Genomic DNA, 26,091 nt, shown 5'->3' on the forward strand with positions numbered 1-26,091 from the left:
CATTTATTGAGTACCTACTCTTGCTAGACACTGGTGAAAGTGGAGATAAAGGATGGCTCTTTCCTGTGAGAGACAGTAAAATAAACAGATTACTATCCAGTGTGATACTTTCACATGTTAGTTACTTCGTTATTTTACACAACCACTCTGTATGGCAGATATTGTATATAAGGAGAGCTGGATTTAAGAGGTTGTAGCTTGTTCAGCCTTTCAAAGGAAGGACTTTGAATTCCAAGTCCAGAGTCTCTTTCCCTATCAACATTGCTACCTAGTGATAGCAGAGCTACCTGGTGTAACCTCATCAACCACTTTTTGTAGCACAGCCCTGCCTTAGAAACTGTCAGAGAAGGAATGACTCTTCCCTCCGAAGGCCCACCTGGTGCCCTTCTTAGCTTCAATAATCTTCCTGCTACCCTTCAGCTCCTTATATTATGGCATCACCAGTCTCCCCTTCTCATGTTTCTCCTCTTCACCTTTAAACATTCACGGTCCTCTTCCCAACTTTAAAATAAATCTCATATCCATTTTGTTTTCTGTACCATTTATTCTGTGTCCCCCACTTTGTTCTTACTTCTAGAACGTATATTCACCCATTGGTTCCACTAAAGCTGATTTGTTATAATCTGGCCTCTTAATTTCATTCCTCAATTGAAACTGCTCTCTAAAAAGACACCTTTGAACTCTGTCTTACCAAATCTAGTCACCGCTTTCCTTTACTGCCTTAGCTATTTGTTCTCCTAACCAGTTTGGCCTTGAGACTTTTTCTTGGTCTATATGACATATAATGCTGTTTTTCTATATACCACTTTTGCTGTTACTTCTGTATTTGATTCATTTTGCCTCTTTCTTCTATTAACCGTTTGTTTCAAGACACCCTGGGCACTGGCTGTGGACATGGCTTCCCTTTTCTACAGTTACTTCTTTAGGGAATTATTCTAGGATCTGGATCTCAGATTCCATTCTCTCACCTTAGCTGAAATTCTTATCTCTATTTGTTTTCTATTGGCAACCTACACTCCATTATTCCAGACCAAATTCATCATCATCTTATACTTTCCCTTGTTTGTACCTGTCATCACATTGAGCACAGTCACCCAAACTTAATATCTCCTCCTTACTGCTCCCAAATATCTCTACTATTTCTCAGCATAAAATTCTGTATCCTACCCTGACCATTAAGAGTTTTAGGATTGAAATTCGATCCAAGATTAAGGATAAAACCAGGGATAAAAATTAATTTTAAAAAGGTCAAGTAAACAATCTAGTTGAAAGATTGCTTTAAATTTTAATAACACATTATTTTTAAAAAATTAGTAATACTCTGATTCCTATGTTTAATGCTATAATACTGTTCTTTTTGGCCAAAAAGGAAAGCATAGTTGAATGGAAAACACATTGTGCCCTTCTCTGTATCTGAGCCCTTCCCTCCTCAGCAACCTAAAGACTCCCAGGCCTTACCTAAAATACTTACTGCCTTCTTTACTGTTCACAAACACTCTTCCTTCAGCACCCAGCTCCAGTTCTGCTTTCAGTTTGGTTCACTTGTACAAATGTTTATCCAACATTGTTCCAGAGAAAACCATGGAGACCTAGGCTCTTCTTTCAAGAGACTTACAGTCCAGTAGCAACTTTCCTTTTCTTAACAGTACTTATCCTTTTTTATTTTTGTCTGCTCTGTATTTTGTTATCTCACCTTCATGTAAGCTCCTTGGTGGTAGACAGTGTCTTTTGCTGTTTTTCTATAATTTTATACTGCCTAATTAGCACCCACACAGAATTTTACTACTGCTGCTGACTGATTGGAAATTTCATTCATATCTAATTTTAGGAAAATAACTGTTAGTAATGTTTAAGCTTGTAATCTTTTGTCTGAATTAGTAAGTATTTGAAAAATGGTTTAAAACTCCATTGATTGAAATATTAATGTTTGTTGCATGTAACATTATTATATTTAAAATAATTTTTCTTGAAGTATTAATGTTTATTGCATGTAAATGGCTAATTATTTTGTATCTACAATCTGGTAATAAAAAATAAAAAAAATAAAACTCCTTTGAAGTTCATATAATAGGCAGAGATTGTTTCCAAGAATGTACATTGTGTCCTCTGGTCTTTCATTTGACAGTGAATAGATGTGACTTACAAAAAATTAAGGAAGTAGAAAATAAGGGGGAAAAACTGGCTTTAGCCTTTACTTCAAAACAAAATGTTTTTCAGTGGGTGGAGCAGCATTCTATCAGACTACTTTGCCATCAACAACAGTCAGCATCTGTTAAATTTACAAAGCAGTGCTCTGAAGTAGGTATAATATTGGTAGGATGGTTTGACTGTTTTTGTTTGCAATAGGGAAATTTAGTTAAGGACGAGTAGGCTTTAGCACAGGCTTCCTTGGGCAGCTTTGTTTTTGAAGACCTGGCTTCTTCAAAACATTTCCAGAAAGTCTTACAAATTATTCAAACTCTCAAGAAATAATATCACTGTAAATTAAAGTTTTAATGTATGTTATATCATAGCATTAATTTTAGATTAAATGATTGTCTGTAGTTGAAATTTTATGTACTAATTGTGCATTTTATAGTACATTGGGGCCCCTTATAGTAAAATTATATTGTGTATATTATGTATTTCAAAGTACAGGGGTTTATAATTTTTGTGATTTTGCCTTTGTGACATGCAATTATTACTATAATATTATAATTGGATGTCAGATCAGTGGTTAAGAATGTAGCTGCTAGATTATAATATGGTTTTTGTTTGAGTACTGACATCTTTACTTAGTATCCCTATAACCATGGGCAAGTCATTTAACTGCTTCAGCCCCTAGACCCTTTATCTCAGAAGTAGGGACCAAAACACTTATTAAACCAGTGTTCTTATGAGGATTAAATGAAGTGATATATGATGTATCTGAAAACAGTTTGTAAAACTCTAAAATGTTTGGTAGATGTAAGTTATTTGTTGTTTATGAAATCTTAAGAAAATTAGATGGTCCCCAGGACCTTCTTTAGTAATAAGTATTCTTTTTACTGCTTTTGTACTCCTCTAATAGTCAAATCAGTTAGCTTTGATACAGGTCTTTGTTAATGCTGAATTACAACAAATTATCTCGTACATTCTCTACATGTTCTTGGAAACATGTATGTGATGTGGCTCTCTAGGGGGGAAAGCCCCAATTTGTAGCATTTGCTGTTTTCTATGATGTAAATATTCTCACCACAGCCAATTTCAAGCCACCAACATGATGTCACTGAACTCAGAGTTGAGACTAGATATGTACCAGTCAGCTCTCACGAGTCCAAAAGAACTGATTCTAACACACACTGACCTAAGATTTAGTCCATTTTTAGATGTTTAGTCTTACAGAAGTCATAATTAATCATTGAAACTTAGATTATCTTTCAAATTGTTTTTAGATCTTTCAATTTAAAAAAATCTAAGAATATTATTGTAGCTGTCTCTGAAAGACAGGAATCTGAAACCAGACCTGGATTCTCATTCTGACTCCGTACTTAGTAGTTCTATGACCTTGGGCAAGTCAGAATATCTTTAAGCCTCAGTTTCTTCATCAGTAAAATGGGCACCATAATAGTATCTCCCTCAGAAGGGGAGATCTGGTGCCTGGTACAGGCCACGGGTTGAAAATGGAGGAAAAGGCTTGCTTTCTAAGGGTACTAATTATTGTCATCAACTTTGTATGCTTTCAGTAGCATGCCAAACTGAGTTTCATGTTAATTTATTTTATTTTTTAGCTGACATGGGTTTTGCCAGATTATTCAATTCTCCTCTAAAGCCGCTAGCAGATTTGGATCCAGTAGTTGTGACTTTTTGGTATCGGGCTCCAGAACTTTTGCTTGGTGCAAGGCATTATACAAAAGCCATTGGTAAGTTAGTCTAAAATGATTTAATTACTTGGCATTGAATTATCCTAAATATCAAATGATATAATAATGAAACTGCTTTGTAAAAACTACTTTCTGTCTCTTTGTGAAAGTCCTGTTATCTTTTGTACTACTAGATTTTGCAATCTGTTGGATTTGGATTTTTAACTGTATAGGAGAAAATGGTTCTTTAAAGAAGAAAGCATTTTCTTTCAGCAAATAGAGGTATCTGGTCCATTGAGTTGCTATGGAAATAATAACATGTAAATTTTATTTGGCACTCACCTACTATCGATCAGAAGAACTGGAGAGAGGTTTAGAATTGTTTCTTCACAAACAGAAACACAGGAGTAGTGGGGTGTTGGAGGAGCCCCCTTCTATCTGGAGAAAAGTTAGTCAGCCTTTCCGAAGCAAGAAACTATGACTCATCTTTCTCTCTTGCCATTACAGTTATCAGAATGGCAGTTTCTCCATTAAGGTAGAAAATAGACAGACTCTTGGTATGTTAGCTGTGCTCAGCATCTTGCCATCTCTCCAGGTAAAAAGAGAAACAACTGAATAGGAAAATCTGTTACAGACATAACTCTCTGTAGGATTTAAAGTCGGCTTCAGAACAGAAGCATCAGAGATTTTGCTACCTGGTCACTATATTGTTCTCAGAGGATCCAACTGCAAGCTAAGGAAGTTAAGAAGAGGAATCTTCCTCAAATCTAGAGATTTCTTTAAGAGAGGATAGGGAGGGAGTATATTTCTTTAGATTTTCCTTTTACAGACAAATAAGCACAATTCTTTCTGTTAAGCTTATGAAAAACTTGGTGACACCCAAAGAACTACAAAGCAAGTTCTTACATTTGGAAGATTAGACTGATAATTGACCTACTCATCCTAAAAAGGGAAACAAAAATACTATCTAATAAAGAGGGAATATGCTAATTGACTGCCATGCCTCACAAGATGGTGGCCCCCACAGCCACAAAATGGTGGTGCCCAGTCCCCTCAGCCCCGCCTCATCCAGCGGGAGTCCCCCAGTCCCCTCAGCCCCACCAGGGGGCGGCAGGCAGCAGGCGGCAGGCGCTGCGCGCCTCATCTAGCCAGAGTCCCCCAGTCCCCTCAGTCCTGCCGGGGGGTGGCAGGTGCCACACGCCTCATCCAGCCATGGTCCCCCAGTCCCTCAGCCCCACCTAATTCAGCCTCAGCCCCCCAGTCCCTCAGCCCCACAGGGGAAGGCAGTTGGAGGCAATTGGGCCGGCAGGGGAGGGCAGTTGGGGACGATCATGCCAGCAGGGAGCAGTTAGGCATCTATCAGGCCTGCAGGGGAGCAGTTAGGGGGCTATCAGGCTGGCAGGCAGAGTGGTTAGGGGCAATCAGGCAGGCAGGCAGATGAGTGGTTAGTAGCCAGCAGTCCTGGATTGTGAGAGGGATGTCCGAGGGGTCCCAGATTGGAGAGGGTGCAGGCTGGGCTGAGGGTCACACACACACACACACACACACACACACACACACACACATATATATACCGTGCATGAATTTCATGCACCGGGCCTCTAGTTTTAATATAATAATGTCTTCATTCATTGGGAGATCTGACTTTTGCAAAATTCAGACACCCACAACACATTTATACTTTGTCTGGGGATTGTTACACTAGTACAGTGCTAAAATATTGTAATACTTCATAAATACTGCTGAAGGGTTTTATTAACCTTTTGCACTCGGATGTCGAGTGTGACTCGACACGGTTAGCATTAGAATAAAGGAATTGAGAAAAAAGCAAGCGAGTGCAAAGGGTTAAATAAGTAAAAGAGTCCGTGAGTAACTTCAGTTAGAAGAGTGTAGACCCTTCCCCTGGCAGCTCTGTATCAGAGCTGTCAAGGCCACACTGTCAGCACCTGACAGTGGCAGTTCTCTGAAGGGTGAAGAAAGAACTACCAAAAGCAAATGGAAGGAATAGAGTGGTCCTAAGAATGAGGAGTTAAAATCAGAGCCTGACTCTACCCAGTGAGTGACTTTGACCATAGGGCTGTGTTTTTAGACTTTTAGGCTTATGTTTGCTTTTTCTGTTATTGGGTCTCTTTCTATGGAGAAAAGTAAATCTCTTAGGCAACCACAGAAGGCTCCAGAGGATAGTAAGAGACTGAAAGTGAGCCAGAGAATGGGGTAGTGTTAGTTGGAAGTTACAGGTAGTGCTTTAGAACAGAATTGAACGTGAGATAACCCAGGGCACGGGGTAGGAATAAAGGATGTGATAACAGTAGAAATTTGTATGTGTTGGACTCTTAGCATAAGGTGACCAGGCGTCCCGCTTTTTAACAATTTGTCCCGCGTTCCACGGCGTTTTAAAAAAGTCCCGATTTTTTGGAAAGAATGCACAACAAGCTAGGGAACAGCAGGAGAACGGGAAGGGAATATACGGTTTTTGGCGGCCATGTGGCTATTTAGCCAGGATATGAGTTTTATATTATTTTTGTTAATTTTATAATGTTAAACTTTAATAATAACAAATAATTGTTGAGAACTGATTATCGAGAACTGCTTATCAAAGTTCGCATTGTTGATCAGTTGTTAGAATTCGACCACCATTGTTTGGACTTAATGAACAATGGCATTTTTTGGGATTGGCAACGATGAAAACATTTTGTAACTGTCTCTCAGACGATACACATCGTACTGCGTGCTAGTAAGCTAGTTAAACAAGTGATGTCATTACAAATCAGCTATTCAGATAATTTAGGTAAGTAATTTATTTATTTCATAAATACATAAATTTTCTTGAATTTAGCAGACAGTACTCGTATTATTTATATTTTATAGTGGCGGCAAAAAGTCTAGCGCTGGCCTTGAAAGTGACACTTACGACTTACGTTATGGCAAATTCATGACCTTTTAAACAACGACAGCAATCAACTAAAAAAAAATTCACTCAAATGAGAAATATGCCAAAGAATAAAATAATACTATACATAATTTTTTATTTATTATATTTGTAAATTGTACTTATGTTGAAATTTAAAAAAATATATTACAATACTATTTTTGCGTTCTGTGAAAATTTTTGTTGCTCCATATAGACCAAATTTTTAATCAAGAACCCCCCTCTTCCCCAGTCAATGGTGTCCCGCTTTACCAATGTTAAAATCTGGTCACCTTATCTTAGCAAGCACTGATACAATCGATATCTAAAAGGGATATTCCCAGTAAGAAAGGCAAATTCAGCCAAAATCCTGTAAAACTAAATAAGCCCCCACCAAAGTCTATCATATTCTCAGAGATTCTTTTTTTTTAAAAATCTTTATTGTTCAGATTATTACAGTTGTTCCTCGTCCCCCCCCCCCCCATAGCTCCCCTCCACCCGGTTCCCACCCCACCCCATGCCCTTACCACCCCCACCATTGTCCTCATCCATAGGTGTATGATTTTTGTCCAGTCTCTTCCCGCACCCCCCACAGCCCTTTCCCCACAGAGGATTGTCAGTCCACTCCCTTTCTGTGCCCCTGATTCTACCAGATTATTCTGTTCATCAGATTTTTTATTCACTTGATTTTTAGATTCACTTGTTGATAGATATGTATTTGTTGTTCATAATTTTTATCTTTACCTTTTTCTTCTTCTTCCTCTTCTTACAGAATACCTTTCAGCATTTTATATAATACTGGTTTGGCGGCGATCAACTCCTTTAGCTTTTTCTTATCTGTGAAGCTCTTTATCTGCCCTTCAATTCTGAATGATAACTTTGCTGGGTAGAGTAGTCTTGGTTGTAGGTTCTTGCTATTCATCACTTTGAATATTTCTTGCCACTCCCATCTGGTCTGCATAGTTTCTGTTGAGAAATCAGCTGACAGTCGTATGGGTACTCCCTTGTAGGTAACTGTTTTTCTCTTGCTGCTTTTAATATTCTCTCTGTCTTTTGCTCTTGGCATTTTAATTATGATGTGTCTTGGTGTGGTCCTCTTTGGATTCCTTTTGTTTGGGGTTCTCTGTGCTTCCTGGACTTGTAAGTCTATTTCTTTCACCAGGTGGGGGAAATTTTCAGTCATTATTTCTTCAAATAGGTTTTCAGTATCTTGCTCTCTCTCTTCTTCTGGCACCCCCATAATTCAGATGTTGGTATGCTTGAAGTTGGCCCAGAGGCTCCTTACACTACTATCTTCATATTTTTGGATTCTTTTTGCTTTTCCAGTTGGGTGTTTTTTGCTTCTTTATTTCAAATCTTTGACTTGATTCTTGCGATCCTCTAGTCTGCTGTTGTATCTCTGTATATTATTTTTTATTTCAGTCAGTGTATGCTTAATTTCTAGTTGGTCCTTTTTCATATCCTCAAGGGTCTCACTAAATTTATTGGCCTTTTCTAGAAAATTCTTGAAAAACCTTATAACTGTAGTTTTGAACTCTATATCCAGCCGTTTGCTTTCCTCCATTTCTTTCATTTGTGACCTGTTTCTTTGTCTCCACATTTTGGCTGCTTCCCTGAGTTGATAGAGTGGCTTTGTGTGCTAGGTGTCCTATAGGGCCCCGTGGCTCAGCCTCACCAGTTACCTGAGGTGGACACTCTTAGTGCACCCCTTTGTGGGCTGTGTGCACAGTCTTGTTGTAGTTAAGCCTTGATTGTTGTTGGTATCACTGGGAGGAATTGACCTCCAGGCCAATTGGCTGTGAGGATCAGCTGTGTCTACCCTGGGAGAACTTCTGTGCTGGAGACACCCTTATGAGGCAAGACTTGTTTCAGTGGGGCTTTGGTGCTCACTGAGTCTGCTTCCTGAGTGTGTCCCTTATGGATCTGAGGAGTTATAATCTGGATGGTCCTACTCTGACCCCTGGGTACACTGGCTCTTGGATCTCCAAGGAGGTGCTAATTTAGCCTCTGCCTGAGGCCACCCAGCAGGAGCTATGGAGAGATCTGCAGATTCCTCTTCTTTGTTTGGGTTTTAGAGGTGCCCAGATGAGGCCCAGCTGTGAAGCAATGCAAGCTGCTGTGGGGCCTTGGGCCTTCTTTTGGATATTCTGGGTCTCTCTGACTCAGCTGCAGTTTGATAGGTAAGTTTAGATTTCAGAGGACCAGGCCATTCATATGCAAAAGCCTCTGCACACAGCTTGGATGGGGTGGAGTCTCAGGGCGGAGCAAACAGCAATAGCTTCCAGTCAGCCCTGCCCTAAGAGGCCCCCGGGTCTCAGTGTCTCTTGGTAATCATTGCAAGCACCTCTGAGAGAAAGCCACCCTCGAGTTCCGCCTGCTGCCAGACAGTCCAGTTTCTCCCCGTATGAGTCTGGGTCCCCAGAGTCTCGCCCGGAACTGGAGTTCAGAGCAGTTGGGAGCTTTTGTCTCCCTCCCGATTGAGAAAGCCAGCCGTGTACTCATTTGCCAGTGCTCTCCACGCGCGCGTCTCCATACCTCTGCCTTTACTTCCGCAGCTCCTGAGTCTCAATGTGCTTTTCTCTTCTAGTTGTAGAATTCCCACTTAGCCAGCCTTCCTGTGGTTCTGGATGATGTCCGTTTTGTCTTTTGGTTGTAGTTTTGAAGTGGTTGTGCGAGGCGGCAAGTTCAGGCGTTTACCTATGCCGCCATCTTGGTTTCCTCCTTCTCAGAGATTCTTATACAAAATCCATGGTAAGACCCATTTAAAAAAAAATACACACACACACACACACACACACACACACACACACACACACGAGGCCCGGTGCAAGAAATTCATACACTTGGGGGGCGGGGGGAAACCCTCAGCCTGGCCTGCGCCCTCTCACAGTGCAGGAGCCCTTGGGGGATGCCCTAAGCCAGCAGTCAGACATCCTTAGCGCTGCCACAGAGACGGAAGAGGCTCCCGCCACCACCGCTGCACTCACCAGCCATGATCCTGGCTCAGGGCTTCTGGCTGAGCGGCACTCCCCCTGTGGGAACGCACTGATCACCAGGGGGCAGCTCCTGCATTGAGCATCTGCCCCCTGGTGGTCAGTGTGCATGATAGTGACCGGTTGTTCCACTGTTTGGTTGATTTGCACATTAGCCTTTTATTATAGAGGATATATATATTTCAGAGAGGAAGGAAAGAGAGGGAGATAGAAACATCAGTGATGAGAGAGAATCATTGATTAGCTGCCTCCTGCACACCCCCTACTGGGGAGTGATTGAGACTATAACCCGGGCAAGTACCCTGACTGAGAATCGAACCGTGATCTCCTGGTTTATAGGTTGATGTTCAACCACTGAGACACGCTGGCCCGGCAAGGCCCATTTTTAACATGTACCATTAGGTGATTCTATTGTATGTGGTCCATACACTTTGACAACCCACACTTCGAGAAACACAGTTTTATGAGTATTTTATAATTAAATGTTTTGCTTTTAAAATCAAAATAGTTGTGTTTTTTGAGAAATAAAGATAATTTTTAAAAAATATATTTTATTGATTTTTACAGAGAGGAAGGGAGAGGGATAGAGAGTTAGAAACATCGATGAGAGGGAAACATCGATCAGCTGCCTCTTGCAACACCCCCTACTGGGATGTGCCCACAACCAAGGTACATGCCCTTGACCGGAATCCAACCTGGGACCCTTCAGTCCGCAGGCCGACGCTCTATCCACTGAGCCAAACCGGTTAAGCAAAGATAATTTTTAAAAAATGTTTTTATTGATTTGAGAGAAAGAGGAAGGGAGAGGCATAGAGAGATAGAAACCATCTACATTATTTTTTAAAAATACTTTATTTTATTATTAATATATTTGACAAAGCATTGTGAATATAATATAATCTCTGAATCTGAATTACAGTTTTTCAATGTAAAAAATCAAAATAAGTGGTGGTTTGAAATAGTTAATAAGACTTTCAAAGATGCCTAACTTTATCCTGAGATGTTGGAGGATTGGGGAAACATCTAAGCAGGGGTGGGGAACCTGTGTTCTATCAAGGGCCATTTGGTTATCTGCTTATAAATCAGCCTGCTATATTTGGTCAGACATGTAATTAACTCACCCTTAATGCCTTGTACGTGCCAGACCAAATTTGCGGGCCTTATAGAGCCCTTGGGCTGGACATTCCCCACCCCTGACTGAGTGAGTATATTTAGATAACATCTCTCTTTACTGGTGTCTGTCTACCTCTGTATTTATCAACTTCTGAACCTTACAATTTCTTGAAAAACTGAAGTTGGTAGTCTTTCAGCCAAAAGTTGAGTTTTTCCAAATAATTTTATGTGGTATTACTGTTGGACTCAGACATTCTGCTCTATAGTTATGTAATTGATTGCTTTAAAGAATGTTTTGCTATACCTCATGGTGATATTGTTTTAGTCTATCATATTTGAGTAATAGATTATCAGTTGAATGCTTTAGTAGTTGAATTACTAATAGTGGTTAGGAAGACTTTTGCCTATATATAAAGTAAATTCATTGCTTACTAAATTGAGTTTCCTAAGCTTATCTTCATTAGGAAATACACAGGTAAATGTTTTTTTATTTGGCTTTCAATGTGTTGTGTGGTAATCATCTGTTCATGTCTCATGTATATGTTTTCTTAATACACTTACTGTATTTTGTATATTGCTTTACTGAAAAGTATTTTTATGTGTAGGCTGTGATTATACCCAGAAATTATAACCAAAGAAATATAATAAATGTGTACAAAAACTTGTTTCCCTTTCTTCATAGATATATGGGCAATAGGTTGCATATTTGCTGAATTGTTGACTTCAGAGCCAATTTTTCACTGTCGTCAGGAAGATATAAAAACAAGTAATCCCTTTCATCATGATCAACTCGATCGGATATTTAGTGTCATGGGATTTCCTGCAGGTAATTTACTTTCTTTTTCAAAATATTTGAGTCCTATTTCAAAATTATTTCTTTTCAAAAGCATATTTTTAAAGTAATATATATGTATATATATATTGAGCTAAAATAACTAGGAGATTATTTTATCAAAGTAACACATTATTTCCTTTAACAACATTCAATATTTTTTTTGTAAGATAAAGACTGGGAAGATATTAGAAAGATGCCAGAATACCCCACACTTCAAAAAGACTTTAGAAGAACAACGTAAGTAACTCCATATTAAATATAAGTAGTCATTTCATTGGGAATATTTAATCTTAAAAAAAAACAGATATAGATTATTTAAACTAGAAACCTAGATTTTTTAAAATATTCATTATGCCTATGATTTTAAGAAGATATTACAGATGTTCACATATATGGCAGGCTTATGCTGTAGTATTTAAAAACTCCTAAGAACTTAAGGGGCAATAGATAGTTTCAATGTCTCCTCCATCTTAGCAGGATAAAGGGCTCAGTTCAGGGCCACAACTATGATTTTTATCTTTCTCTGAGTAATGTCTGGTGACTGAATGCTGGGCTAGCTGCCAAGATGACAGAGGAAGAACACATGGCAGCAGGGATCTGAGTAACTGGCAGGGCATTTATGTTGAGTAGAAACAAGAGGAGAGGAAAGGTACATGAAAGGACTTTATTATAAGTGTATATGCTCAGAGGAAAAGGGGAAGGAGGCTCCCTTTTGGGCAACATAATGGAAAAATTTCAGGCTTATAGGAACAAAAGCAGACATCATAAATACAAGTAGAGAATGGCACTAAACATTTTTGGCCCCTCTGTTACACAGTCCTTGGTAGGTCCTTTGCCTCTACCTACCTCTAAAACACACACACACACACACACACACACACACACACACACACACACAAACTCTATGGTTAGATGCCATTGTCAGACTCAAGGGCCTCTTTCATTCTTGTCAAGGGGAGTATTACCCTCCTCTCCTTTCATACAAATGGCATCTCTTAAAGATAGCCTTGATATCGCTCAAGGTTTTCTCTCCTCACTCTAGACACTTTCCCCAGGAAGTCTCCATGATCCCAATGACCACAATTTACTGTCAATTATGCTGATAATTCCCAATTAATATATCCTACTCAGATTTCTTTTCTAAGTTTCAGACCCATTTATCTAATTGTCTTATGGAATCTCAATTTCAGTGTCCACAAACACTTCAGTTAAATGTCCCAAACTGAATTCATCATTTATCCTCCTAAACCTCTCCTCTGCTTTATTTCCTCCCTACTTATGTATCTTATGATACTACTCAATGTACATGATTCACCTAATTATTGAAGCCAAAAGCATGGAGATATCCCTGATCTCACTCTCTTCCATTTTGCTTCCCATTGTCCAAACAATAAATCTAGTCAGTTCTTTGTTCTAAATTTCCTTTGAATCATTGTATTTCTCTCCATTCACCCTGCCACTATTAAAATGCAGACCACCACTGTCTCACCCAGAATCTTGAAATGGCCTCCTAAGTGGTTTTTCTACCTCCAGTCTTCATTCCAGCTCACTGTCTACACTGCAGTCATTGCCAAAAGCAGATTTGATCATGTCGGTCTTCTAGTGCTCTTCAGTCACCATTACTTTCAATTCCTTAATACAGCTAACAAAAGCTTGGCTTCTACATCACCAAATTCATCTCATAAACCACTCTTCACTTTGTGTTCTATAGCCTAGACATTGTGAATTTTTTAAAAAAAACACGTGTTTCTATTGATTTCAGAGAGGCAGGGAGAGGAAGAAAGAGATCGAAACATCAATGATGAGAGAGAATCATTGATTGGCAAACCGGGCACATGCCCTGAATGGGAATTGAACTATGACCGCCTAGTTCGTAGGTCAACACCCGACCCCTGAGCCATGCCAGCCAGGCAGAATCTGTATTTCTAATGTAGGCTCTCAGGTGCCCATGCTGCAGATCTGGAGGCCAGGTTTGTGTAGCAGGGTCCTAGAGCACATAAAAAGGGCTTTGAAATGTACATATGCTTTGACCAAATAATTCCAAGAATTTGTTCTGTGGAAGCAATTCGAGCTGCTAATTCAGTACTTACTATGTGCCTGGCATGTCCTATACCCTTTACCTACATTTTCTCATATGATCGTTATAACAACTCTGTAATGTAGGTATAATTATAATCCTCACTTTGAAATGAGGAATCTAAGCCTTTCATAGTGCTAACTGCCCAAGATCATACAATAGTAACTGACAGTCAGGATCCGGTAGCTGTCTCTAATTCTCACCTGCTCTGCAGTATTGTCTCCCTACAATGTGTACCAGATTTACCTGCAAGGTGAATAATAACTGTTGTGAAACACATTAGTAACAGTAGGAGATATGCAACCACTACAGATAATAAGTTTAAAGAACATTTGACAAGGAAAAATGCTTATAAAACAATATTAAGTGAAAAAAGTTAGGGCAATTTATACAGTATGATCCCCGTTTTATAAAAACAAAACAAAAATCCCTCACTGTTTGTATAATGTGTGTGTATGTGTGTGTATATGTGTGTGTGTATAATGTCAGGAAATTATCAAAATCTTGACAGTGGTTCTTTATCACTGAATGGCTTGATTATGAGTGATTTTAATTTTCTTCTTTATACTCTACTATATTCTCTAAATTTTCTGCCATGAACATGTATTTTCTATTTTTTACCCATTTAAATTTGAAATATTTCATATATAGGAAAGAGTATATGTGATATATATAGCTTATTTAGGATAATAAATGAATACCCTTCTACCTCACCCCTCAACCAAAGAAATAGAACATTACTAATATTACAGAAGTACTCTATGTACCCTCCCTTCTTGTTCATGTCCCTCCCAAAGGGTAGCCCCTGTTCTGAATTTGTATTTATCATTCCTCATTTTTCATTATAGGTTTACTACAAATAAATTATTGTTCAGTTTAATGTATCTTTGAACTTTTTATATAAATAGTATCATACTTTCTGCACTTTGTTTTTCCTCATTCAACCTCTGTATTCATTTTTACTATTGTTAGCATTCTGTTATGTTAATACATAAGAATTTAATTACCCATTCTTTAGAGATATACATTTGGGTTGTTTATAGTTTATTCTATTACCAAAATGCTGCCAAGAACATTTCTTGTCTATGTATCCTGTTATGCATGTGCAAAAATCTCTCTTAGCCTTAGCTGGTTTGGTTCAGTGGATAGAGCGTCGGCCTGCAGACTGAGGGGTCCCAGGTTCGATTCTGGTCAAGGGCACATGCCTGGGTTGTGGGCTCGATCCCCAGTTAGGGACTTGCAGGAGGCAGCCGATCAATGATTCTCTCTCATCATGGATGTTTCTATCTCTCTCTCTCCCTCTCCCTTCCTCTCTGAGATCAATAAAAATGTATTTTTTTAAAAAATCTCTCTTAGACTAGATTATGTACGTAGGAAAAGAATTGCTGGGTCATAAGATATTCACATTTTCAACTCTAATGGTTAATGCATAATTATTTTCCAAAGTGATTGTAAAAATGTAAACTCTTGCATGTGGTGTGTAACAATTCCTATTTCTTTACACACTTACCAATGTTTGGTGTGTGTTCCTTTTTAATCAGAAAAAACATATACCTTATAGGAAAACCCAGTCTTTGAGCTTTCCGTTATATGTATGGTGTAAGTGTTCCCAATGATGTATGATTGTGATGTCTTTACAGATACGCCAACAGCAGCCTCATAAAGTACATGGAAAAACACAAGGTCAAGCCTGACAGCAAAGTGTTCCTCTTGGTAGGTGCATCTCCCCCAGATTGGGAAGTCAGAACCTTAGTGCCGCTCTCACCTCATCCCATTTCCCATGGAATTGTCCCAGCTGTTCCTTCTCTTTAGAAGGACAAGAAATCAGTGGGTGCTGGGCCAGATTAAATATTTTTCTTTTGAGATGTTATCCGTGACTTTCAGCCTTATTTTCCCCCCAATAATTTTATCAGCAGAAAATGAATTAAATTCTAAAACTGCTTTAATGCTAATGATTTTTGCCAATTCCACATAAATGTGTATAGTGTGCTAATCATGCAGTGAGCTGTACAAAATGGCATTTGAATTAATCCTGTTAGACATTAATATAAAAGTCAGAACTGACTTGTAAACAATTTTTTCATGTGTTATCAATTTCTTCTGTGTTACCCTAGCTTCAGAAACTCCTCACTATGGATCCAACTAAGAGAATCACCTCAGAACAAGCTCTGCAGGACCCCTATTTTCAGGAGGACCCCTTGCCAACACTGGAGTATGTACCCTACCTTTTCTGTGTCCTTTGCTCCAGGTGAGGGTGTCGGGTAGTGGCTGAAAGCAAGAGAGCACTTGTTTTGAAGTATTGTACTTTCTTCATTAATGCTACTTTGGGGAAAAAGTACTTACGAGAAAGGTCTTGTATTTTGAAGGAGGCAAAGCTGTGGAGAGGTGTGAATGAAAAGAAGTATTTTAGGAGTGATGATTAATCAGTTTTACAGATAAAAACAAATGGGACAGATGGGACTTTTATAGAAGGTCAGTCAGAACAGTTTAAACGGAACCAGTGGGGACTTAAAAGTTAAAATTAAATAGTGTGTCTCCATCCTCGGTTATACCTACGTATATCGTTGTGCTTAGGTTTGTTAGAGGTACAGCTTTTCTTGGAAGAAAAGTTATTTTCTTTGTTGAAGAAATACAAATTCAGTTATTATTAATGCCAATGAAGTTTGTCAACTCCCTAACAGCAGCTAAGATTTGTTATTGAACATGGCAACGTGTAAAATTAAGACAACGAATTGTTCTTTAATGCTTTAATTAAGTTGTGATGGGAGACATCTAGCAAGCACCAATCACAGATGAAGAATAGGAAATACTTTGAGAAAAAAGTGGAATTTTAAATTAACAAGGTCAGTGATATCGTAGATTTTCAGTCATGACGTTTCTTTCTTTGTAATGATTCTTAGTGTGTTTGCTGGCTGCCAGATTCCATACCCCAAACGAGAATTCCTAAATGAAGATGAACCTGAAGAGAAAGGTGATAAGGTATGAACTGCACAGTACATTTTCACTTTCAGAGAGTAAGGAGGCAAAAAGAGAACATAGGGAAGTATAATTTAACTAGTAGCCCTGCGCATGAATCCATGCGCCAGTAGCTCACTGCCGCCCTCCAGTAGCTCTCTGCCCGCTGCGCTGCCCTCCTTAATTCCCCCTCCCCCTACCCCCCCCCTCATAGCTTGCTGCCCTGCCCCCTCCTGTAGCTCTCCACCACCCACTTGTAGCTTGCTGCCCCACCCTCCTGCTGATCCGTGATCCGGTTGTTACGTGGTCGGTCGTTACGCTTCACGGCATAATGACCATTTACATATTACATCTTTATTATATAGGATAATCCCTATGTATTTAACCACCTTTTATTTAGTTAAATCTGTATTTATGTAGGTATGCTTTGAAATTTGAAATGTAATAAGTTTACAGATAGATGGCCTTCCTGATTTGTTTTATAGCCTACTAGAGGCCCAGTGCACGAATTAGGTATGGGGAGGCTGATTGGGGGCGGGGCCGACCAGGGAGAGGGTGTCCAGGTGAGGGGACAGTTTGCATATTAGGCTTTTGTTATATAGGATTTTATTCCCTGACTCTTCATTCTTGCTTTTTTTTGTTCAGCATTATTACCATCACCTTATGCAGGCTGCTTTTCAAAGCATCATTCTGTTCTTGATACACTTGGAGATATAAGGCCCTTCCCACACCCCTGTACAGAAAATTACTCTTGAAAGACTATTAGAGCTGTTTTAATGAGGACAGAACTATTTCCTATGTGCCTGTGGTCTTCAGTGGGATGCTGTATCTGGTTGGAGGATTACTATGCAATTGAATGGACCTTGGAGAATGAGTCCCATTCCAGGCGCAGCACGTTAACCTTTGAGGATGCTGTAGTCCTTGGCTGCTCCATTTTCCAGCCATTCCAGCCACTTTGGTGTCCCACATAGGTCGCCCTGCAGGTTGGCTCAGTACATCAGGTATTGAAAGACATTTCCTGTTAATTTAGTTCCATACCAAGCTTGCTTTTTTTCCCTTCCAAGAATCAGCAACAGCAACAGAACCAACATCAGCAGCCCACGGTCCCTCCAGCACAGACAGCAGCCCCTCCGCAGGCACCCCCTCAGCAGCAGAGCAGCAGCCAGACCAACGGGACTGCAGGAGGGGCTGGGGCTGGGGCCGGGGGCACCGCAGCAGGGCTGCAGCACAGTCAGGACTCCGGCCTCAACCAGGTGCCTCCCAGCAAGAAGCCACGGCTGGGGCCTTCAGGCGCAAACTCAGGCGGGCCTGTCATGCCGTCAGAGTATCAGGTACTCCCCTGAATTTTATACTTTTAATGTTTATACATTTTATTAAATCAATGCTTTTAGAATTAAGTAGCACTTAACTCTAAAGTTTGTACAAACTGTAAATCCTGTTTCTAGGGCATTATATGAAAATGAATATCTTTGTTATATTTCATGTAATTGCAAGATATTTCTCTTTTGACTTGTTTATCCTGACACCCCAAGAAGAAAAGCTGAGGCAGGCCCCTTCCTTTTCAAAGAAAATTTCTTCTTTTGCACAGACAGCTGCCTTTCAGCTTTGAACCAGAAAAAGATACCTAGATAAGCAATTGAAAAGGGAGAAGAGTGGTAGCATATTTTGGACAAAATAGCTATATACCAGAAAGATTTGCTGTCATTGGAAGGAAATAGTAAATAGCCACATAAACATAGAAGAGAAGAGGATTAAAATGGAAATTTCTCAGAAATAACCATTAAATCTCACTAGAAATAAGTTTGAGACTAGAAAATACTTTCTGCTAAAAGTACTTTGATAAAAAAGAGAACTATAAGTTGTAATACAAATTCTTGAAATTAAAGAAAAATGAAAGGTTTGGTATTTGGGAAGAGAGGTAAAAATACTTGTGAAAACTGCAGGAATCTTGAGGGGGAAAAAAACCACCTTGTGTTCAGGGTAGCAACAAACTAAGAAAAGGTCTAAAAATGAGAAGAAAAACTTAAATGAAAGGTAGAAAGAAAAAAGGTTAGAACCACCGTCCCTCGGGAAACTGGTGGAGGGGGAGCAGTGAGGTTAGAGATAATAGAAAACAAAACCACAGGCAAGGGGGCCATAAACTCACTGGTAAGGAACGGGAATCAAGAAAAACATTAACAGGAAAGATATAATAAATAGCTGCCTAAACAGGCTTTCCATTTTGAACATCTTAAAAAATGAACGTATTTTCTCTCACAGCTGTGTCTCTGAAAACCTCTCTTGGCAGATTCCCTGCAAGCAGAGGGGCCAGAACAGCACTGCCATTTGGTTCCAGTTAAACTAGTCAAGGTTACCCTTTGATCCTCTAAAAGCAGCAGGTCATGAGCCTCTTTGAATTTTCTTATAAATTCAGATCCCCCCCCGCCCAACATTGGTTTATTCTTATCATATGAGCAATAAACCTTTACTATATACTGGCTTATCTTTGTGTCTCTGATTGTATTTGTTAAGGTAAGAAACATTCAAATCTGTAAAAAAAAAATAATAAAATGTGAGTTTATTTGAGCCAAACTGTGTCAACATTTGCTTGGATGCAGAATTTCCGGAGAATGGCGGTTTTTCACCTAGTTTTATAAATTACCATCAAAGGAGGGTATGAAATCTGCTGGTGATAGATTAAAGGTGGGAGATAGCAAAGCGGGGAAACTTCTGGGATTGGGTAAAAAGTAAAATGACAGACACATGCTTCTTTTACATAGGTGGGTACAGGATAGTTATCAATAAACAATTAACAGTAACAATGAGGGAATTTGTGGTCTCCATCCTGGCACTTTGGTTGTGCCCTGAGGGGTGGGGGTGGACGGAGAAGTTGCAAGTTACTTTGACATTCCAAAGGTATGTTATAGATGCAAAAAGACAATAGGCTCAGTTAAGATAAAAGTTGATCTTTGTCAGGGAAGATACTGGCCTAAGACAAAATTATCCACCATAGACTGCTTTTTAATTTTAAGTTTTAATTTCAGACCACCCTTTGTGGTTACTTTAGGTCTCTGAGTTTGCAAGGCCACCACACAGGCCTTCCCTGAGTTAGTCAGGTTAGCATGTGGCCCCTTTTTGCCTAGATATTATAATAACCTGATTATAGTCAATTGTGGACAGATTACTTTACTTTAAAAATTGTTTTTAATTTGTTTATTAATTTTAGAGAAAAAAAAGAGTGAGAGACAGAGAAACATCCATTTGTTATTCCACTTATTTATTATATAGTCATTGGTTGATTCTTGTGCGTACCCTGACTGGGGATCAAACCCGCAACCTTGGTGTATTGAGATGATGCTCCAACCAACTGAGCTACCTGGTCAGGATCCTAATTACTGTTTTTATTCCTTTCAAACTGAAGAGCTCTTCAAAATCTTTTTTCTTTGTCCATCTTGTGCTATTTACTTAAAAGTAAAACAGCATATTTATAAAATGGGTAGATATCTCAGCTATTTAGTTGGATAGATTAGCACGAGGAGAGTGAGTCCCTTTGCATCTGTTTGCAACTCTACCATCATCACTGTGTTTGTTCTTTATCTGGTATGGAAAATCCAGTGTGTGTGTCCAGTCTGCTCAAGTGAAAGTGGTCTTCGCCAGCCTAACAATTACAGGGCTTGTGAGTGGAAAGAACATTTTTTCATAATAAACTTTCAAAATAAAACATAGTTAAGAATGTGGAATTTTGGAAGGCTTCTTACACTAACACAACTAATGAGAATTACATAACTTAGGAAGGATCCGGTCAGTTGTGTTTAACCAAGCCTGTCTTACTGCCCTGCTGACTTGGGCCAGATGTTGCAAGTCCAGTTTGGCAGCCTAATCACCTGAGGTGGGGACCTTGTTGATTTGTCCCTTTCTTAACCCTAGTGCCACCTCAAAGTCATTTGCATTTTAACCACAAATCATAGCTTTATTATGTATATTCTTTCCCACTTTGCTCCGAGGAAGAACTGGCCTTCTGAGCATAGCCAAAGACATTGGTCCCAGCTATTCTGTTTCACCAGGCACCATGTTTTTATTCTATAGACGAATTTTCCTTTCACATATTTTTTCATATGTGCCCTGTGAAGATGAATGTTTCATTTAAAGTAATAAAAACAATGAATTGAAATACATTTGTGTCTGCCTCCTCCTGAGGGCATTTTCATATATGAACATTTTTTTATTCTAAGTAAGACCTGAGGTCATAAAGCCCACTCATTGCTGCCACGCCCTGCCCAACTCTGCCTTGCTTTGTCCTGGAGGTGCTGCTGCTGCCCCCACTCTGGCCTCTACCTCTGAAAACTTTTCCTCTACAAATGATTTCTTAATCACAGCTTTGTTATTTATAATGAGAAAATTAACAAGCATCTGTAGATATTATGGATAACTTTGGCCAAATGTGCCAAATTAATTATTCTTGTTTGTAAATCTCATGCAAAGAATGACTAACCAGAATTAGTCAGTACAGAGAGCAGTGGACAACATAAGTTTCCCCACTGCCTTGTGTGTGTGTGCCAGTGTAGCTCATCTCCCAAAGAATTCCAGCCAAACGTGTGGTTGTGGTGGCAGGCTATGATTGTCAATCAACAAAATGTATTAACAAACTAAGCTGGATCTGATCCAGGAGCCTCTGATGAAAGTGGCTCACTTCTCCATCCCGTTGTGATGATCATCTCTTCTTCCATCAGTAACTCCCTTCTCCCGTTTCCTTCTCCCAGCACTCCAGTTCGCGCCTGAATTACCAAAGCAGTGTTCAGGGCTCCTCTCAGTCCCAGAGCACACTGGGCTACTCCTCCTCATCTCAGCAGAGCACCCAGTACCACCCATCTCACCAGGCCCATCGGTACTGACTCCCGCAGCCCAGAGCAGACTCCAGCAATATGATGTCCGCATTGAAGAGAACCAAAAATGCAAAAACTATGATGCCATGTAAAACTTACCCACGTGGGAGGAAGACTGTATTCTGAGCATCTTGCAGGACTGATGTCTCTTCTTGATTGACTTAAAGAAGATTTTTGTGAAGTTTCCCCAGCACCCTTTCCCTGCATGTGTTCCATCGTGACTTCTCTGATCAGGCGTCTGATCTAATCCCAGCACTTACCTTCTGTAACCTTCAGCATTTTTTTGAAGGATTTCCTGGTGCACCTTTCTCATGCTGTAGCAATCACCATGATTTATCTTTTCAAAGCTCTTTTAATAGGATTTTAATGTTCTAGAATCAGGACTCCAGTGGTGTATATAGTTTTATACTTCATCAACTAACCTAGCAACACAGGTAAAAACGTACCTTTTAAAGCACTACGTTGTTTTCATAAAATATAACTGTTTTGCTCATGGAAGTCTTAAACAGAAATTGTTACTGTCCCAAAGTACTTTACTATTATGTTTTTATTTATCTAGTTTCAGGGAAGATCTAATAAAAAGACAAGTGGTGGGACAGAGGGAGCCTACAACCAAAAACAGCCTACATCTTCGAAGTTAGTATGCTTCATGCAATGAAGAACTGAAGTGTGTGTTATTTTTTATGTAATCATTTACATGGAACTTAGTTCCTAGAATCTTATCCTGAGCAGTAGTCAGTAATGAAGAATTATAAATTTAACTTCCTGTAGCTAAGTCTGTGTTAAAAGGGTTTTGAGAGCTTTGATGAAATGCAGTCCTCTGGTGACCTGCACCAGAGAGCTGAAGAGAACATGAACTGCACTAGGATTCTTTAAGCAGCAATGCTGATCACAGGATGTATTACTTTCCTTTGAAGGAAAAGCTTCTAGTGTGTATTGTACATAAAGTTGGCTTCTCTAAAGAGCTGTTGGTTTCTTCACATGTGGGCCATCTTGAGTAACTTTCTTACATAATCAAGGGTACTCGACAGAAGCCTGCCGATGAATCTGCTTTTAAAATAAAGAGCAGAGTTCTCCATTCGCATTTGCATTAGATATAGAGTGACTATTTTTAAGGCATGTTAAAAATTTAGGTTTTATTCATGTTTAAAGTATGTATTATGTATGCATAATGTTGCTGTTGTTACTGAAACGTAATTCTATCAAGAATCTTCATTGCACTGAATACTTTCTTTTGCCCCTAGGGGAAAACTAATAATTGTGCCTAAAAAACTATGGGCAGATAGTATACAACTAAACTAGATAAAGTGCATATTTGCATTTCCATGATCTATGAATCGGAGGCCGAGTTCTTTCTCAGTCAGTGAAAAGAACCCCTCACTCCCCAGAGTCACAAAGAAATGTAGAGTTAGAGCTCTCCTTGTAATGTAAGGGACAGGACATTTGTGTTCTCTGAATGCTACTAGTAGCACCAGCCTTGTTTTAAACGTTTTCTTAGCTAGAAGAAATAGCTGATTGTTGTATATGCAAGTTATAAGCATTTTTTTACTATTCTTTATGAACTTATCTACCTGGTTATATACTCTGGGTCCATACACAAGTAACATAAGACTTTAGACAGAAGCCAGTATATATTTTGCACTATTGCTGTGATCCTGTAGCCAGCAAGGACCTTACTGATTTCAGCATAATAATGCTTATTAGTAATAAAGACTATATAGTGATGCTCACCAACACTGACACAGTTGCATGCATGCTCCATTGGAAGGAATTTCTGATTGTCTCCATGGTGATTTACCCCTTCCGTTTTCAAAATGAAAAATTAATAGCCCTCTGCCTAATGCAGCTGCATATATAAGGTTCTGCCCTGTGCCCTGAAGCCTCACTGTCCAGAGTTCTGGTCATCAGATGCTCACTCACCCTCACCTGTGCCCAGTGCTGTGCTGGATGGGAGATACAAAGGACAAGACGGACTTGCTGGCACTGAAGGAGCTTATGCCCCACTCCACGATGGGTGGCTTGTAAGTGAAACCATCTTAGAATGCGAAGGTCCTTTTGTCCACTTCTAGACCCACTTGGACAGAGTCGCTATTCCAAATTCTGCTCCACAATAAACAGTGTTATGGAGAGGTTTCTATGTCTAGTTACCTTTGAGAAAGCCAGCAATTCAGTATCACAGCAGGCATTCATGTACATTTGAAATGTTTACAGTAGCCTTTCAATAAGTGGGTGGCTCTTGGTAGGCAGAACACTATTAAGTAGCTGTAGGAAATTAGAATGAAAATAGAAGTTCTGTCCTGCCCTCAAGGGGACCTTACATTTAATGAAAGACATACCCAAGTATGTGCATGAACCAAAATGCCATGTCCCTTCATACTTTATACACAACTTTGAAATACAGTTCTTGTGATATGTACTTACAGGATCATAGGACTACCTAGCATTCCCGGTGTGTAGTGAATTCTACTGGCAGAACTGATGGAGAGGCTATAAGGGGATTTCATCTGTTGTTCCCAGTACGATGTTCTCCAGAATCAAGCCAGATATCCCCATTCCACACAGGACCGGGTTTCTGGTCATTGCACTGGCCCTGGCCCTTTCCTCCTATGGTCCTGCCTCAGAGTTGGTGATGCCCGTTATCTTTTAAAATAATTTTGATTTGTAATTTCCATTACCCTGTAAAGGGGCACAAAGCCTTTAACAAATTTATGGTCCCTAAAACTGGGGGACCTCAAAGGAGAACTATGAAGCTTTTTGAGGTTCAAATTTACCTTTGTAGTCCCCAAATGACCACACTCCTCTTTGAAAATGTATTACTGTCATGTCCCTGAGAATGCAGGGGGAGATTCCTCAGCATATGGGAACACCTAAAGCAGGGGAGGTCACAGGAAGGAAGGAAGCGAAATGAAGGTGCTCTGCTCCCCATATTACAAATCAATTTGAGGTAGCTTTCTGGTGAGGCGTGTGTGTGGAAAAAGGGATTTCAGAATTTCAGGACAGCTGAGCTCAAGGGTAAGGCTGCCTGCTGGCAGGGCTGACACTAGGAGGCTGAAGCAATCCATGTGAGGAAGCAGATCATGCAGTAACATACAGAAACCAAGGACATGTATATTTTTATATCTGTGTGGTTTTAAAACGTTAGTACTTAGAATTTTGGCCTTCTGCACTACTCTTTTGCTCTTATAAACAATTGACCTTTAAGAATGGAAAGGGACGGCATTTACATATGTGTTCACTGCCTCATTCCTGGTGAAGCAGCTGTTAGTTATATGCCTCTAAAACTATGCTGTTTTCTCTGCTAAAGAAAGAAAAAATAGTTGGACAATAAGACTTGCCACTTAGTCTGCTTTGAATAAATTTATGTAGCGGAAACTATATAATGAAGGAAGAAATCTATGAAAATTGCAAACCCCGACCTATCTATGGTGATATCTTTGCAGGAAATGGAGGAAGGCAGTGAAATGGCAGTGAGAGTAAAGGAGGCTTGAAGGATTCAAGTATAAGTAACATTTTATATAAAGCATAGTAGTTTAGGTCCCCATAATCTTAAAGAATATCATAAATATCATAAAGCAAAGTTCACTGTTTTAGGATTTTTAAAAAATGTGTTGTACCTAAGGCCATACTTACTCTTCTATGCTGTCACTGCAAAGGCGTGATAAGTATGTATTGTATGAAAGAAAATCCTTAATGCACTGTTATCTCCTAAATATTTAGTAAATTAATACTATTTAATTTTTTTAAAGATTTGTCTGTGTAGACACTAAAGGTATTACACAAAATCTGGACTGAAGATGTCCTTTTTAACAACAATTTAAAGTACTTTTTATATATGTTATGTAGTACATGCTTTCTTAAACTGCATAGTTTGTATTTCCCATAATTCCTACTTGTGAAGTGTGCTCGTCCTTGTCTCACTTCAGTCACTTCCTGCATGCACCCCTCTTTATGGTTCTAGAGATGACTGTTTGCTCTCCACACTCCGCTGCGAGGTGTCGCTCAGGGCCGCTGCACCCAGCGAGGCCCGCCCGGGGGGTGCAGGACAAGCTGCCGCTTTGGAGCCGAGTGTCCCCCGCTTTTGAGTTGTCCTGGCCTCCTCCTTGAAATGACTGTTAAAACTAAAATAAATTACATTGCATTTATTTTATATTCTTGATTGTAATAAAAATTTAATGGACTTTGTTTTTGTGTGGCTTCTTTAAGTATAAAAAACTCTGTTATAAGTGTGAGTGTTAAAATTTGAACGGTGCGGCTAGAAGCTTTTCCGATCACACTTGTCCTGCAGCGATGCAGCCTCCCTGTGAGTTGCCACATGGTGTTGTATTCAGGGTGTTTATGATCTCACAAAACCACAGAGGCAAAGCTTGCAAGTACCTCAGAAGCAAAATTACAGTTTTTAAAACATCTCCAGGGGTAACATCCTATTTTTGAAAATGAAAATGAAAATGGTGTTTTAGAAGAAAACAACAGGCAGCCTTTTGTGGGGAGAGTGGCGCTGGGCGTCTGTCCTTTTATAAGAACGCTCTG

At 39.5% G+C, this 26,091-nt stretch overlaps 1 protein-coding gene across 4 annotated transcripts in view; it reads left to right on the forward strand.

Annotated features, from left to right (window-relative positions):
• Positions 1-25,742, forward strand: part of CDK19 (cyclin dependent kinase 19) — a 120,816-nt gene extending 95,074 nt beyond the window's left edge. For 3 of the 4 annotated variants that reach the window (XM_079781119.1, XM_079781120.1, XM_079781121.1), the window contains 8 exons: positions 3,750-3,881; positions 11,518-11,661; positions 11,838-11,907; positions 15,388-15,460; positions 15,862-15,959; positions 16,648-16,726; positions 17,767-18,033; positions 21,442-25,742. In XM_079781119.1, coding sequence (XP_079637245.1) covers positions 3,750-3,881; positions 11,518-11,661; positions 11,838-11,907; positions 15,388-15,460; positions 15,862-15,959; positions 16,648-16,726; positions 17,767-18,033; positions 21,442-21,573 — 995 coding nt within the window. In that variant the 3' untranslated portion in view covers positions 21,574-25,742. Of the gene's footprint in view, positions 1-2,218; positions 2,299-3,749; positions 3,882-11,517; positions 11,662-11,837; positions 11,908-15,387; positions 15,461-15,861; positions 15,960-16,647; positions 16,727-17,766; positions 18,034-21,441 lie in introns of those variants that run through there. The other variant, XM_079781122.1, reaches the window with a different exon arrangement.
• Positions 25,743-26,091: the final 349 nt, after the last annotated feature.

Source organism: Cnephaeus nilssonii (genome assembly GCF_951640355.1).
Source record: "Cnephaeus nilssonii genome assembly, chromosome: 9".
Taxonomy (NCBI): Eukaryota; Metazoa; Chordata; class Mammalia; order Chiroptera; family Vespertilionidae; genus Cnephaeus; species Cnephaeus nilssonii.